General features: G+C 34.4%; 1 protein-coding gene across 1 annotated transcript; it reads left to right on the top strand.

The window, feature by feature from the left end:
* Window positions 1–7,643: 7,643 nt before the first annotated feature.
* Window positions 7,644–8,743, top strand: LOC131843014 (uncharacterized). Its single transcript, XM_059191605.1, has 2 exons — window positions 7,644–7,753; window positions 8,010–8,743. The coding sequence occupies exons 1-2, from the start codon at window positions 7,750–7,752 to the stop codon at window positions 8,504–8,506; spliced, it is 501 nt and encodes a 166-aa protein (XP_059047588.1). The 5' UTR covers window positions 7,644–7,749; the 3' UTR covers window positions 8,507–8,743.
* The last annotated feature ends 6,885 nt before the right edge of the window (window positions 8,744–15,628 follow it).

Raw genomic sequence — 15,628 nt, 5'->3', positions numbered from 1 at the left:
TTTTATATTTACCACTGATCGTCGATGGTGTTGTTCCCGTTTTATATAGGTATCGGAATTGAAATAGTATGATAATGAGTTGGGTAGACTGGGCTCAAATGGACATGTATGGATTTTCAATAAATGAGAATGTGTGGGTAGTAACAAAGGTAGGGTATGTAGAAAGTCTTCTGCGTGGATAGCTATGTCTCAATTGTTAGCCGCTATTCAGCTTGCTAATTTTTCTTTATTTATTAACTCTTTATTGCACTTAATACCTAATATAAGAATTAGAGATTTTGACGGAGAAATTACGGTTTTGTCGTTTGAGTAAACTCTTTTTGAGAAAAAGATTTTGTAGTTTATTTTAGTGGTAGTGGTGGCGCATGATGTTTATGTATATGTTACTATATATACCTGTATATTACTACTATTAAAATTCCCATGAATAATTATATATCTACGTATCTATATGGTATAACCATTTGACACGTATAACTTCGTCTGCATTACACCTGACATTTATCATTATATTTCGCCCAATTTGTATAATATATCTTTAAATTATAGTCCATGTGTTAATCTGATGTATAAGCTATATTACTGTAAAGTTTCATCCAGTTTCGTTCAGTAGTTTTTGCGTGAATGAGTAACAAATATCCAAACTCATAAACTTTCGCATTTATAATATTAGTAAGACGTGTGTTCTTTCCCCTCAGTTATTGGTAATAAAAATATATACCTATATCAAATCAAGTCAAATCAAAAATCTTTTTAAGCCGCTTATGAACGTAAAATGTTTTGTATTAATATTATATTTCTCTACCGTCTAGTTCAGTATACAGATTCAATGAATATGGTGATTAACATTGTGACACGAGAATTTTATATATAAGACAATGTCCACAATGCCCCATTTCACCCCCGCCTTAAAAGTATTAGGGTAAATTGAGACAAATGTACCCAGGGTGACGATACACCCCCGTGATTAACTGAGCCAGTGACGCCCTTGTGGTAGGTGCCAATATTGGAAGCAGGTTTATACTTGCAGAAAAACATACTAAATTTAGTATCGGCTTTTGTTTTTTATTTATATTTAAATGTATATAGTTATTAGAATAGAATAGAATAGAAAATATTCAAATCAAGTTACTTTGAAGCACTTTTGAATAGTCATCACATTTTTTTTTAATCTACCGCTCATTCGGAAAGCTGCCTCATTCCCGTGAAGAACGAGGAAGAAACTTGCGTGTTGCTTTTTTAAATAATTTTATTGTTACTTTACATTTTTAGTTGAAGTGTGTGAATGCAAACTAGCAATTAGCACTAACTCAACTTATATAAAAAACGTGTTGTTTTTTTTTTAGTGAGTATTGGGGGCTGTCTGAAATCCAGCGCTGTACAGGTGCACCTCATTGAGGTTGTACTTACATCAGGAACAGCTGAGGCAGCTCCTATTGCCAACTTTGTATGTTATTTTTTTATTTGTTATTTTGTGTATTATTTGTAAATTGTTGTGTTATATTGGCAATAAAAGAATTATCTGTAAATCTGTATCTGTAATAATCTGTAGTAATCTGTAATCGTCTTTATTTAAAATCTGTTTTACTTTGACAGTTACTGTAGACTAGGTAAAATCATAGACTAAAAAGGTGTATCAGTTTAATAGTATTTTATTAAAACCCACAACCATTTATTCAATTAAATATATATATAAATTATAGTTGAATAAAATATGGGGAAAAGAAGAAGGACATATAACACAGCGCCATCTAGTCCCACGGTGAGCAGAGCTTGTGCTATGGGTACTAGACAACTGATATAAATACTTAGTTTTTTTTTTAAATATAATATTGCTTACATTGTTTCTAAATTATTTTACTACTGTATTATCTATGTCATAAAGTTCTATTTTCAATCCTTCCTCCAGAACCTTAGCAGTATGAAACCAGTCAAATTTATTCGCGGAATCAGATGCCCGTTACCATCAGCTTGCTCTAACTAAAACGAGGAGGCTGCGCTACTGCATCTGTGGTGTCACTGTCTTAGCTGTAGCTAGTAAGTATATAGTACTAGTATTAAACCTCTTTCAACCAACTTTAAGAACAGGATGTTTACATATTCATAATTTTTTATTTTATTTGGGATACAAACAGTTTCACAATGTATGTAGTATATATTTAAGTACATAGATATGAATTAATAATAGTAAAACCAATACAGATATCCATAGGTTAATACTTATGTTATGTTACTCCTATTATTATATACATTACTAGCTATTACGGCAAACGTTGTTTTGCCTTAAAATAAAATAAAAAATTAGGGGTGGACTAACATTTAGGGGGATGAAAAATAGATGTTGGCCGATTCTTAGACCTACTCAATACGCTCACAAAATTTCATTAGAATCGGTCAAGCCGTTTCGGAGGAGTATGGGAACGAAAACTGTGACACGAGAATTATATATAAGATATTATATTATATATAAGATATTATATTATATATAAGATTTATTACTGGTTTCTAACTAATATGTCTAATAGGGTTTTCTTAAATTTAAAGTATGACAAATCAAATATATCTATATCAGGAAATTTGGTGTAATAATATACCTAGAATACACCCAGATCGATACAAACAAGTATATTCATGAATACAAATATTTGCACTCTGCAAGGAATCGAACCAGCGACCACCGAAAGTAAAGCGGATTGCTAAACCACTAGACCGTAGTTTGCGAGTATGGATGGATGTTTGTTATTCTGTTACGCAAAAACTACAGAACGGATTTTGATGAAACTTTACTTTACTTTAGTAATATAGTTTATACATCAGAATAACATATAGGCTAGGCTATAAATTACAAGCGGGTGAAACTGCGGCCACAACTAGTATGAAGTAAATGAACAAATAATAAAAAAACTTGAATGTAGGAGTTATTTTATAAATACCGAAACATTATAACATAATTTGAGATATATCAATTATATAAATAGGTCTTAAAATATGTATAGGTAAAAAAAACATAATAAATAATTTTTTTTTTAACTTTTGTTAATTGTTTTAAGGAAAAGGAAAACATTTAGACTGTTACTGAGCTCTGTCATCAGAACAACTTAGTTCCTGTTGCTGTAATGAGTGTGTTTTTATATATTTTTAATTATATACATACTATCTGTGCCCGCGGTTTTACTCGCAAGAAATTTATAGCCTGTTATTCTGATGTATAAGTTATATTACTGTAAAGTTTCATCCAAATCGGTTCAGTAGTTTTTGCGTGAAAGAGTAACAAACGTCCATCCGTACTCCCAAATTTCCGCACTTATACATTAGTAAGATTTCACTTTTGTATTTCACTATATGTACACTGCGAATTGACCCCATACAAGAAAACACACAAGCGACGCCGAGGTATGACACTAGTACATTAATAAAGTATTAAATAGTTAAAGTGTTCATACTAAGTGACAAATTACTACTAAATTAGATAACTGTAGGTGTAAATTGGAGTCATGAATCAACAATACAATTGGATGCTGTCATGCAACATGTACATATCTGTATAAGTTTGTTACATTATATTGAACTTTTAGTAAGAACTAGCTGTACATCCGACTTCGTCCGCGTGGAATTTAACAAAAAGTTAATTAGAGAATTTTTCTAAAATAAAAGTAGCCTATGTTACTCCTTATTACATCAGCTACCTGCCAGTAAAAGTCTCGTCAAAATCGGTCCAACCATTTCAGAGATTAGCCGGAACGAACAGGCAGACAGATAAAAATTGTAAAGAATGTTATCTTGGTGTATGTACCGTATTTATATTCATATGCATGTAGTAAAAAACGGTTATTTCAATATTACACACAGACATCAAATTTTATTTATACGTATAGATAAGTACACGTACTACATACAAGATATCGCTGTGTTAAAAGTAGATGGCGATATTGTTTCGTTTTATTACTTAGTATATATGTATGACATTTTGATCCATCCCGCGTCCAATTCAAACGGGGATCGAAATTACAACGGCCTGAGCCGAGATTCGAACCCCTAGCGGTGCCCTCAGACTGCCGCTGCCGCTCTATAAGTCCTTCCTTTGCCAGGACGCTTTGCATGGAGTTCCATCTACACTCGTCTCGTATCGTCCAGTGAAGCTGGAAAGGCCAGCTGCGGCCAACAACATTAGTGTAGTCGGAAAAAAAATCCGATCAAAGTCCCGTCCGATTCAAACGGGGATCTATATTATAACGGCCTGAGCCGAGATTCGAACCCCTAGCGGTGCCCTCAGACTACCGCTGCCGCTCTATAAGTCCTTCCTTTGCCAGGTCGCTTTGCATGGAGTTCCATCTGCACTCGTCTCGTATCGTCCAGTGAAGCTGGAAAGGCCAGCTGCGGCCAACGGCATTAGTGTAGTCCGACAAAAAAATCCGATCAATCTCCCGTCCAATTCAAACGGGGATCGATATTACAGCGGCCTGAGCGAGATTCGAACCCCTAGCCGTGCCCTCAGACTGCCGTCGTATCCGGCAGGCGGGATATGCCCTTCACCGCTCTATAAGCGTGCGCGTGGTGATGACACTCCCAACCAAAGGAAGGAGTTCCCAACAAAAAGAAGGAGAATCCTTTGGTTGGTAGTACCATCAGCACGTGCCGCCTATCGTCCGGTGAAGCTGTAAAGGCCAGCTGCGGCCAACAGTGTTAGAGTAATCTAAAAAAAAGAATAAACACATTGTTACACCAGACCCAAATGTAATCACTTCTCTCCATCCTGAGGTGACCTGGAAGACATCTTTTTAGCGATAAGGCTGCCCATTGTTACCTCTTGGTCTTGTTTATTATTGTGTTTTTTTATCATTTTATACATAATTGTGGACGTGTGGTGTGACAAGAATGGATAAGATAAAGAATGAATACATTAGAGGAAGTATGAAAGTGGCGCCGGTGTCGGAGAGGTTGAAGAGTAATCGTCTATCATGGTATGGATATGTAATGCGTAGGAATGAGGATAATATTTTAAGGAAGGTGTTACATATGAATGTGGGTTATAAGGGCAGATGAAGGCCGAAAAGAGATGGATGGACTGTGTGAAAGATGATATGGTAAGGAAGGAAGTAAATAACGCGATGCACTTCGAACAGAGATGAATGGAAGAGAAAAACATATTACGCCGACCACAAATAAATGGGATAAGGAAGAAGCAGATGATGATGATGTGTATGTAATTGTATTTACTGTGAGAGGAACAATAAAGAGTTTCATTCATCGATCACCCGTCCAGTTCAAACGGGGATCAAAATTACAACGACCTGAGCCGAGGTTCAAACCCCTAGCTGATATGAGATCTGAGGGCACCCCTCAGAACTCATATCCGTTAAATGTTTGCATGCTGTGAGGAATCGAACCCGCAGCCATCAGAGGCGAGTCGGTGTGTTAAACCGCTAGACCACCGAGGACGTATTTGAGTGAAAAAAGTAATTAATTGAACAAACAAGATATAAATACGAATTAATCGTGTTCCCATCGATGTCGTCTATTCTCGTATCAAATCAATAAGTTTTCATTAAGAAAGCAAACAGATTTAATGATTGGATGGTGTAATGAAACAGGCTGTAATTTAATTAAAGTGTGTTACATAGATATAGGTACTTTATTCTGTGTAATAGCAATGACACAGAAAAAATAATAGAAATAGAAATAATCTTTATTCAAATAAACTCAAACCCTGGAACTTTACTTTATTTTTCTAAAATAAAAGTAGCCTAAGTTACTTCTTATTACATCAGCTACCTGCAAAAAACCCCGTCACAATCGGTCCAGCCATTACAGAGATTAGCCGGAAAAAACAGACAGACAGAGAAAAATTGTAAAAAATGTTATTATGGTGTATGTACCGTATTATATTCATATGCATGTAGTAAAGAACGGTTATTTCAATATTACAAACAGACACTCCAATTTTATTTATATGTATAGATAAATACACATTAACTGGGATTAGGTGTGCGACAATCGACATAGAAACCTCTACGCTCTTAATCTTTCTACAATCAGACAATATTGTCAGCGCTATGAATTTTAAGTTAGATTTTTTCTACAAAAACATTATTGTTAGACACGTTTATATCTTTTAAATTGCTGAAGACTTAGAATCCGTTGATTTTAACGCAATTTCTGCAATAGATAGAGTGATTCAAGAGGAAGATTTATATGTATATGTATAATAATACATGCGTCTTATAGTGTAGAACAAACCGAGGAATTTAAATAGTTGTAATACGTTCATGGGAAGTGAATGCTTTAGTTTTGTTAGGTGTATATGTATTACGGCCTCCTCACCGATTACGATTTTATAATAGTTTAGTTGTCCAATATAGATGGACAGTATTGTAAAAAATTAAGGAAAGATACAATTCTGCTGCAAACTTACATATTATTTATTATTTAACACATCAACTCACATATCATCTCAACACAAAAGAACCCCACCACAATTCATCATCATCATCATCGCAGCCCGGAAGACGTCCACTGCTGGACATAGCCCCCCCCCCCCAAAGATCTCCACGACGATCGGTCCTGCGCTGCTCGCCCACCACAATTAGTTTATTTAAAATAAAATTCAAAGATTTCTTTTCTAAAACATAAAACTGTACAATGCGATTTATATTGAATTGAACATTTGCATAAGAGGCTGTCTGGCGCCGACTACAATCATATTAAGCTTCTACCAACATTTTTATACTTCATTTCAAGTAAAGTAATGTATAATAATAAAAAAGAAAGATTTAATACAGTGTTTCGTGGTGCAGATATACTACCTTCATTTAAAAGTAAAATCTCATGAGTTCTAATTTTGCTGAAATTAAAAAACTATCTATTTAATTTAGCTTTTTCATAATTAATAAATATTCTGATAAATTTCGTAACAATATGATATTAGAATCTAATTCTATTATTGTAATGAAAGTTAATCTTTTAATATATAAAATTCTCGTGTCACAATGTTAGCTACCATTACCATACTCCTCTGAAACTTCTTGAACGTTTTTATCAATTTTTATATGTATATTCATTAAGTCTGAGAATCGGCTAGTATATATTTTTCGTACCCCTAAGTGATAAGGGTTGTCCACACCTAACATTTTCTATTTATTTTGGGACATAATTTTAATTTTATTTTTTTTAGGATTTAGTATTGAAAAATAAATCAACCCTGAATTTTTGCCCTTCTAGCATCGACCCGACTAGTTTTCAATAGCAATTTTAATTTATATGGCAAAACGACGTTTGATAGTGGCACTGCTATTGCTGAGGGCACAGCTTTAGATTTATAAAAGTTGTATCTCTTTGTAAGCTCTTCTCTAATGTTTATGATATATATATACATTCCTTACCACAACAAATAATATTTTGTTTTATCTCTCTCTTTTTATTTGTTTGTTCTTGTAAATCTCTGAAGCAGCTGTACCGATTTTAATAGGATTTTCACTCATAGGTAATGTTATATGGAGTAACTTACGCTACTCTTAGTTTAGTAATTTTAACTATACGCATAGTATAGACGTCCCGAAACAGCTAGTAATATCCAGAACACATCATAATAATGTAACTGTTTAAGACTAAAAATATTGCATTTTATAATAACTGGTTCAGTTATGGTATAATCTCGTTATCGCATTCACTACGAAGTTGTTCATTGTGATATTGTGCGTCGGACAAACATACAGAAAGATCGTTTATCAACTTATAGTGTAATATACGAAAATGTGTAAGTATATCTTTTTTATATTTCAGTACCTTTTTTATATAAGAGATAGGATGTCTGTTGTATACGATATATAAGTATACGTACATATGTATCTGTATATGCTTGAAATATTATAAATTTATATATAAAATAGTCTGTCTTGCATAGATATCATGTATAGAGTCGACTGTTTCGTCATCAGGGATTCCGTCAGATTATATATCATTTCAGTTAAACATTGAAATACAATTGCTATATTTACAATTTCTTCTTGCAGGGACACCAATATTCTTCCTATCCATATTAATAAACATAAACTGCCATATTATAAACAAGAGAGAAGCACTAGACGACGTAAGTCTAGAACCCCACACTGTGACGCTACAGAAGCAAGCAAACATTTTAGGTTATATACAAAACTTCAAGAACATCATGAGCGAATACGTGAATTCACAGTACAAACTAACAACGAACGAAATGGACAAAGTTGGTGTGATTCTCGAAGAATTTCTGCAAAAACTAGCAAATGATCTCAAAGATGTTATAGAAAAGGATGGTGATTGGGAAGCAAAGGAGATAGAAGATGGAATGGACGATGAGAAATTTGTTGAAATAAAGAATAAAATCATGGAAGAGTTTCAAGATATACAAGTGGACGCTGCAGATGAAATGGTTTATAGGCTACGGAAGAATTTATATGAGACCCGACAGAAGTTGGATGGAGTTATTAGAGATTCAGTTAGAGCTGTAGAAGAGTTTTCTTCTAGTGAATGAATTTTGAAGTTCATTTGTGTGAATTAAGGGAACGTATTCATGCTATATATGCCATTTTGTGTTAATAATGTTACCAAACGGTAATTTTAAAGTATATTAAATTGGTTTATATGTGTTGCTGCTAGTGCTTTAAGATTTTATCTCGACTCAATTCATGATCATTTGGTAGTATTTATACACAGAAATATCGACTTAAAAGTGTAAAGTTGTATAACATCAGCAGGTTCTTGCTCATTATTGTCTAAAATAGCATTTAGTATTATTGACAGATTAAAAAAAAATCTCATAAATGACTAACTCAATATGCTTACGTTTCCAAAAGATAACAGAAAGTACATTACTTGTATAAGAAAGAAATATGTACAAATAAAATTATAAATAAATATACCTAGATGAAATAGTTCAGAGTTCAGACTTAGAAATGGATAAATAAATTTCCAAACACTTAGTTTACTTAAAGCCGACTGCGTTGTGTGGAGTGTTTGGAGATGTATTCGCATATACATTCATTAAACTACAAAGAAAACCAATGTTTGTTCAGTGCGAGGAATCAAACCCACCACTATCTGAAGTGAAGCCGCTAGAAAACCACTAAACCACTGAGACTCTTGTATATTTTTTAAAGGGTAAATATTATATGGTGCACCCGTTTGTGCTAACGGTACACGCTGGCAGAGCACCAGTAGAGGATGTTAGGATATGTATGAAGTTAAGCCATATTATCTAATTCAGTTCCTTGACTAAAAAAAAAAACAAAATAGTCAAAACAATATAATTTAATGTATAACTTGATATAGAAATAATGATATAAATATTCGTGTGGCGAGTTTATTCAGAACGAAAAACGTTTTTGGTATGCGTATTTCATCGAGTATATGAGCATTGAGGTATAATAAATTATAATATATTAGAGAAGACAGTAGCTGCATCGTATATCCCATTCAGTTGCGGCACAAACACAACAATTTATTAATAACGTATAAAAGTGTAGTCACGAATTATTTTCATGAATAAATATGTGCTTAGAAGATGGTACCTTATATGTATATGTTAAAAAAGTAAAAGACTTCAAGAAATGCAAACAAATTTAATTATTTTAACATTTTTCATTTGTCTACAGCCAAGAAAACATGAGGATTCTGATTTTGATCTGTATATACATATATATATATATTTCTCTGTGTATCTGTAAGAATACATGTATTTTTTGTAAACTATAGCAATATAATGTGATATTCGAGACAGTCGTTTGTTTAGGTACCTTTATCTTAATTAATACTGCCACTAGAAATTTGTTTTGCAAACTGTTGGTCTGAAGGGTCAGATATTCCATTGAAATTACAGGGTATGACTGTTAAAGTATATAGGTATCATATTTTCTTTTGTATATTATATTTGTAATTCAATGTATTGATTTTATTGTTGCTATATCGGTCGCATTTATTATTTTGTGTTCTATGTTTAAATACATGAGTTTATTCTATATACACCATAAACTTATTTGCTATTTCATTTTTATTCATATTATGCTTATAAAAACAAATGTATGCAACGTCTTCTCTATTATGTTAACAGATATTACCTCAATGTTTGAAGGTAAAATTTCAGTTCGTATTAAATTTATATGATATCGGCACGTAAATTTTCTGGTACATCGTCTATGGTGTCGTAGCAAACGCAGAATTTGGCAACTGGACTAATAATTGGTAATGGAACTGGTCCGGGACTGGTCTGGACTTCTTCAACCACTGTTGAGCTGCTAGAACTGGCTGCTTGAGCTGAGAAAGAAAAATCGATCGATAAATATTATAATAATAATAATCCTGGAATTATTGAAATTATTATAATAATAATAATCCTGGACAATTCACACAGCGCCTTCGAGTTCCAAAAACTTCTGATATGGGTACTAGATAACTGATAGAAATAAATAAATATTTTTTTTGTAAATACATACAACAAACAAAATACTAAGACCAATAAAAACTATCATACTGATGAATATAAATGTTTGCACCGTGTAAGGAATCGAATTGGAAGTGAGGCAGTGTACTAAACACCTAAACCAGCGAGGTCGTCTTGAATTATAGCTGAACTGAACTTGAATCTATTTCAAGTTCAGTTCAGCTATAATTCAAGACGGAATTAAAAGTATCCTAACTTTTAATATAGTATATAATCTGATAGACTTTTTAGAAAAAAAAAACTGACTGAACTAGGTGACTAGCTTTTGTTTCTACTCGGTAAGGCTATATACTACTTACTTAAGTACATATACAACACTATTCTTTCCCAACAACATTATTCTTCCCCAACATGATGTGGTCTACTACCTATTCACACTTAAAAGACCCAATGTTGTAAGAGGCAGGAAAAATCTATTAGCTGCTCGCATAAGGAGTTCTACTACTTACATTCTATAAGCCACACGTCGGAACCTAAGTGGTCCCGAACAGTGCGGTTTCAGATAAGCTTCTTCCCGCGTACACTTAGATTGTGGAATGAATTTCCTGCCAAGGTTTTCCCACGAGACTTCAGCATAGGGTTTTTCAAGAAGGGTATATTAAGGTTTCTTAAGGATCGGCAACGCGCACGTGATACCCCTGGTGTTTCAGGCGTTCATAGGCTACGGTAACCATTTACCATCAGATGGGCCGTATGCTTGATTGCCACCATCGTAGTATAAAAAAAATACATATAATGTATTTAGAGGTACATCATCATACAAAGTTTTACATGGAGATCGCACTATTGGGGTCTTTAACTTAAGGTCCAAGTCACACAAAGGTGCACACCTACATGGGCAACTTTACGTAGAAATACAGACAAATTAATTTAAGTCGTATAGTGAATGAAAGAAATAAATATCATCAAACCTGAAGCAGATGAAGAGCTTGAAGCACTGTTGCTGGTGGCAATTGAAGAGGCTGAAGATTGAGCACTAGAAGCACTCTCACTAGATGTGATCACGGTAGGTTCTAAAATGTTAATAGAAACAATATAAATACATGAAGAACAATTGAACGCGGTAATAGTAAAAGAAAAGGAATGCATAAGTATGAAATCAATGCTAATTAATAGATGAAGAAATCATTCACCGGAACAGTTTAAGAATACGCTAATACGAATAAACAGAAATTAATAAACATTTAATCCCCAAGCTAAGCAGAGCTTGTGTTATGAGCACTAGGCAACAGCTATAAATCTTAAATACATTTTCTTTGTAAATACATACATTATATTTATAGAAACACTAAGCCCTATACAAACAATCATACTCATGAATACAAATATTTGTACCATGCGAGGAATCGAACTCGCGTCTAGCGCCAGTAAAGCGGTGTGCTAAACCGATAAACTACTAGTACAATTATACTATGTATAATTTACATAGAAAACAGTCAGATCAATACAGACAATCATACTAAATGCAACCGAAGAAAAAAATGTATTTATATTATGCCTTCTTTGATCCAGAGTCTCTACTATGATTGGAATGAAGACATACATGGAGTCGATTTCACTATAATTATTAGAATTAGTAGAAAAATAAAATATACCTGGTAAGTAGATTGGTGTAATTACTTCCACTGGTTGTATTACGGGTGCTGGTTGGATTACTATAGGTTCAATGGGTTCAACAGGCAATGTTACAATAGGTTCAGGTATAATTGGAGGAGGCGCAATAACAATTGTTTCAGAAATGGGTTGAATTGGCTCTGGTTGGATGACAACCGTCTCGACTGGAGCGGGAGCAGTTTCCACAGTAATAATTTCAGATGGACCTGCTTCTACCACTACTTCAGTTGAAGCTGCTGCAATTGGTGCAGGTAGTATTGGAATTGGATTAATAATTGCTGGTGGTATTTGATCAATTATTGGCACTGGAGCGGGTGCGATTGCGATTGCTTGAGCTACTGCTTCACTGGAAGCAGAGGCAATTACAGGTTCAGGTAGAATTGTAATCGGATTGATAATAGCTGGTTGTATTTCCTCAATCACTGGCACGGGAGCGGGTGCAACTGAAATTGCCTGAGCTACTGCTTCACTGGAAGCAGATGAAATTACAGGTTCAGGTAGAATAGTAATCGGATTGATTACAGCTGGTTGTATTTGCTCAATCACTGGCACTGGAGCGGGTGCAACTGAAATTGCCTGGGCTACTGCCTCACTTGAAGCTGTTGCAATTATTGGTTGGGGTACAATTGGAATTGGATTGATTATTCCAGATTCTATTTCCTCAATTACTGGTGCTGGTAATCTTTCTATCGTAATAGTTCTTCCTGGAGCTGATTCAATTACAATTTCCTGTGAACCAGCAGAAATCGGTATATGATTGACCACTGCAGGCTGTATTTCTTCAATTACAGCTGGTCTTATTTGTGGTCCAACAGGAACTGGTGCTGGTAGGACTGGTCCTGGCAGGATCGGTGTTGGCAAGGGCACGGGTTGGATTGGTAACGGCTGAATTGGCACTGGTTGGATTGGTGCTGGCTGGATTGGAATTGGCTGAACAGGTCCTATTGGTTGAATTGGCTGTTGTGGATACTGCCAAGGTGCACCGGGTAGTGGAGTCCATTGTCCAGGTAAGTGGCCTGGTTGCCATCCGGCTGGGGGTGCTGCGTTTGGCCATTGGTATCCTGGATGCCAGTAGTTCCACGGTCCTTGTGGAATTTGGGATCCTGGTTAAAGTAGAAAATATTTTTAGAAAATATCCTAAAGTTTTATTTGCATTTTTATTTTATGTAATTGGAAAGACAAAAAACTGACGGTTCGCCTGATGGTAAGCGGTAACAGTCGCCTATATTCATGAACAGTACTAAAAAGAATAACTTTTCGTATTTATAATGATGAATGACTTTAGGATTACCGCATCTTTTGTATTAGTCTAAGTTTTGGTGAAATTTATGCTCCTAACATTCTAATGGTCATCTTGATAGATCAGCGTATATTGTCAGAATCTATATCACCATTCCATTATCCCCCATCAGTCATCAGTTAATCAAGAGTATTGCAGACTAAGTGAAATTGAACGACAAACCTTGTACGGAGTTGCTTCCTTGGTTTTGGCTAATTTGTTGCTGTTGCCAACTATTTTGTACTGCGTTGCCATTTACTGTAAATTAAAATTATATTCTTACTTCATTTTAGATATATATAATCAATATTAATCAATTTACACCCATTCCGTTAAAAGACCTAGTTATTTAATTAATTGTCGCCAATTGATTGAATTGTCTGGATTTGTACCTTATTAGTCTGTAACTTTTGATTCCTGTAATATATCTAGTGCAATAAATAGTATACTAGCAATATATAAATTGACGACGAAAAAATTGACGACCTCGGTGGTTTAGCGGTCTAGTACACCGTTTTACGATCGATGGTCGCGGGTTCGATTCCTCGCTCGGCACAAACATTTGTATTCATGAGTATGATTGTCTGTATCGGTCTGGGTCTCTTCTATGTAAATACATATATATTGTATGTATTTACAAAAAAATCTATGTATATGTATCAGTTGTCTAGTACCTATAACACAAGCTTTAGCTAGCTTAACTTGGATTTAGATGGCGCTGTGTGATTTGTCCTGAGATTATTATTATTATATTATAAATAAATTAAAACAGCAATAATTAAGTAAACTTAATATTATACTTGTAAAGTACATATTTATGAATCTACCGTTAAATTAATATGGCCCAGTTGACAATTATGTTTAAGAATATATAGATGTTCATAAACACCACAACCAAACGAGAAGCACTGAATCACTGGCAAGTAATGCCAGGATTAACATATTCAATAGCCCTAATATCGGGCTACTCGAACAAATACTCCAATAGACTACTGCTATTGAGTAAAAACAACATATGCATGATGACTAGGGCCCTCACAGGACACTGCAAATTAAACAAGCATATGGCTAAACTAGGCCTATGCACGACAAGAATCTGCAGATTCTGCCAAACTGAAGAGGAAACGCCGCTCCACATCCTATGTGGTTGTAGCCCACTTATGCATAAACGAAATATCTCCTTTGGAAAGTTTACACTCTTTCCCGAGGAGAAAAAAACCATCGCTCCTAAGAATATCCTTCAATTCTTGTCTCTGACGGGTCTTGGTAGCGAACTTTGAAAAGGGGCGAGCACAATAGATCTATGTAGGTCGCAATGTTAAAGGTGCTACAAACACCTGACAATAGCCCAAAGAACCCAATAAAAAAAAACACCTTGTTGCTGTACGGCTCCCTGGTTCTGGCTACTTTGTTGCTGTTGCCAACTATTTTGTACACCGTTGCCATTTGCTGGAAAAGAAAATGATATTTTTAATTCTATGTATATTCTTTCATCTCTTATGTACCTTAATTGTTGTCTTTAAATTAAATGCAAATATTTTATTCCTACATATAGTAATAATAAAGTAATAAAAATGTATTATATAAATTAAATACAATTGGAGTGTCTGTTTGTAATATTGAAATAACCGTTTTTTACTACACGTATATATATACGGTACATATACTAAAATAACATTTTTTATAATTTTTGTCTGTCTGTCTGTCGGTCTGTTTGTTCCGGCTAATCTCTGAAATGGCTGGACCGATTTTGACATCACTTTTTTTTGGCAGATAGCTGATGTAATAAGGAGGAACTTAGGTTACTTTTATTTTAGAAAAATAAAGTTAAATTCCACGCGAACGAAGTCGCGGGAACAGCTAGTCTTATATTATTTCTACGAATCTACCTCTACGTTGTTTTTATGGGTCAGCCAGAAAAATTGGTAAAAATAGGTGTATGTTATTCATACGTGCCTTGTTGCTGTACAGCTCCCTGGTTCTGACTGCTTTGTTGCTGTTGCCAACTATTCTGTACTCCGTTGCCATTTGCTGAAAATTAAAATGATATTTTTATATCTATGTATCTAATTTCATCTCTATGTACTTTAATTATTATCTATTACTTAAATTAATGAAACATATGTTAAGGTTGCACCAGGCATCGTGTGCGAGGATGCACACATTGTCAGGATGGTCGATTGTTAGGGTTCACATCGATATTGTCGAAAAATCTGATACTTTATATTAAAAGAAGGTAGTTTCATTATTACTCGGTATCGTTA

The sequence above is a fragment of the Achroia grisella genome, unplaced genomic scaffold, assembly GCF_030625045.1.
Source record: "Achroia grisella isolate CSIRO2021 unplaced genomic scaffold, CSIRO_AGI_Agris_v1 utg2716, whole genome shotgun sequence".
In the NCBI taxonomy this organism is placed as follows: Eukaryota; Metazoa; Arthropoda; class Insecta; order Lepidoptera; family Pyralidae; genus Achroia; species Achroia grisella.
The sequence above is the reverse complement of the archived record's forward strand: the minus strand, read 5'-3'. Positions and strand labels throughout refer to the sequence as shown.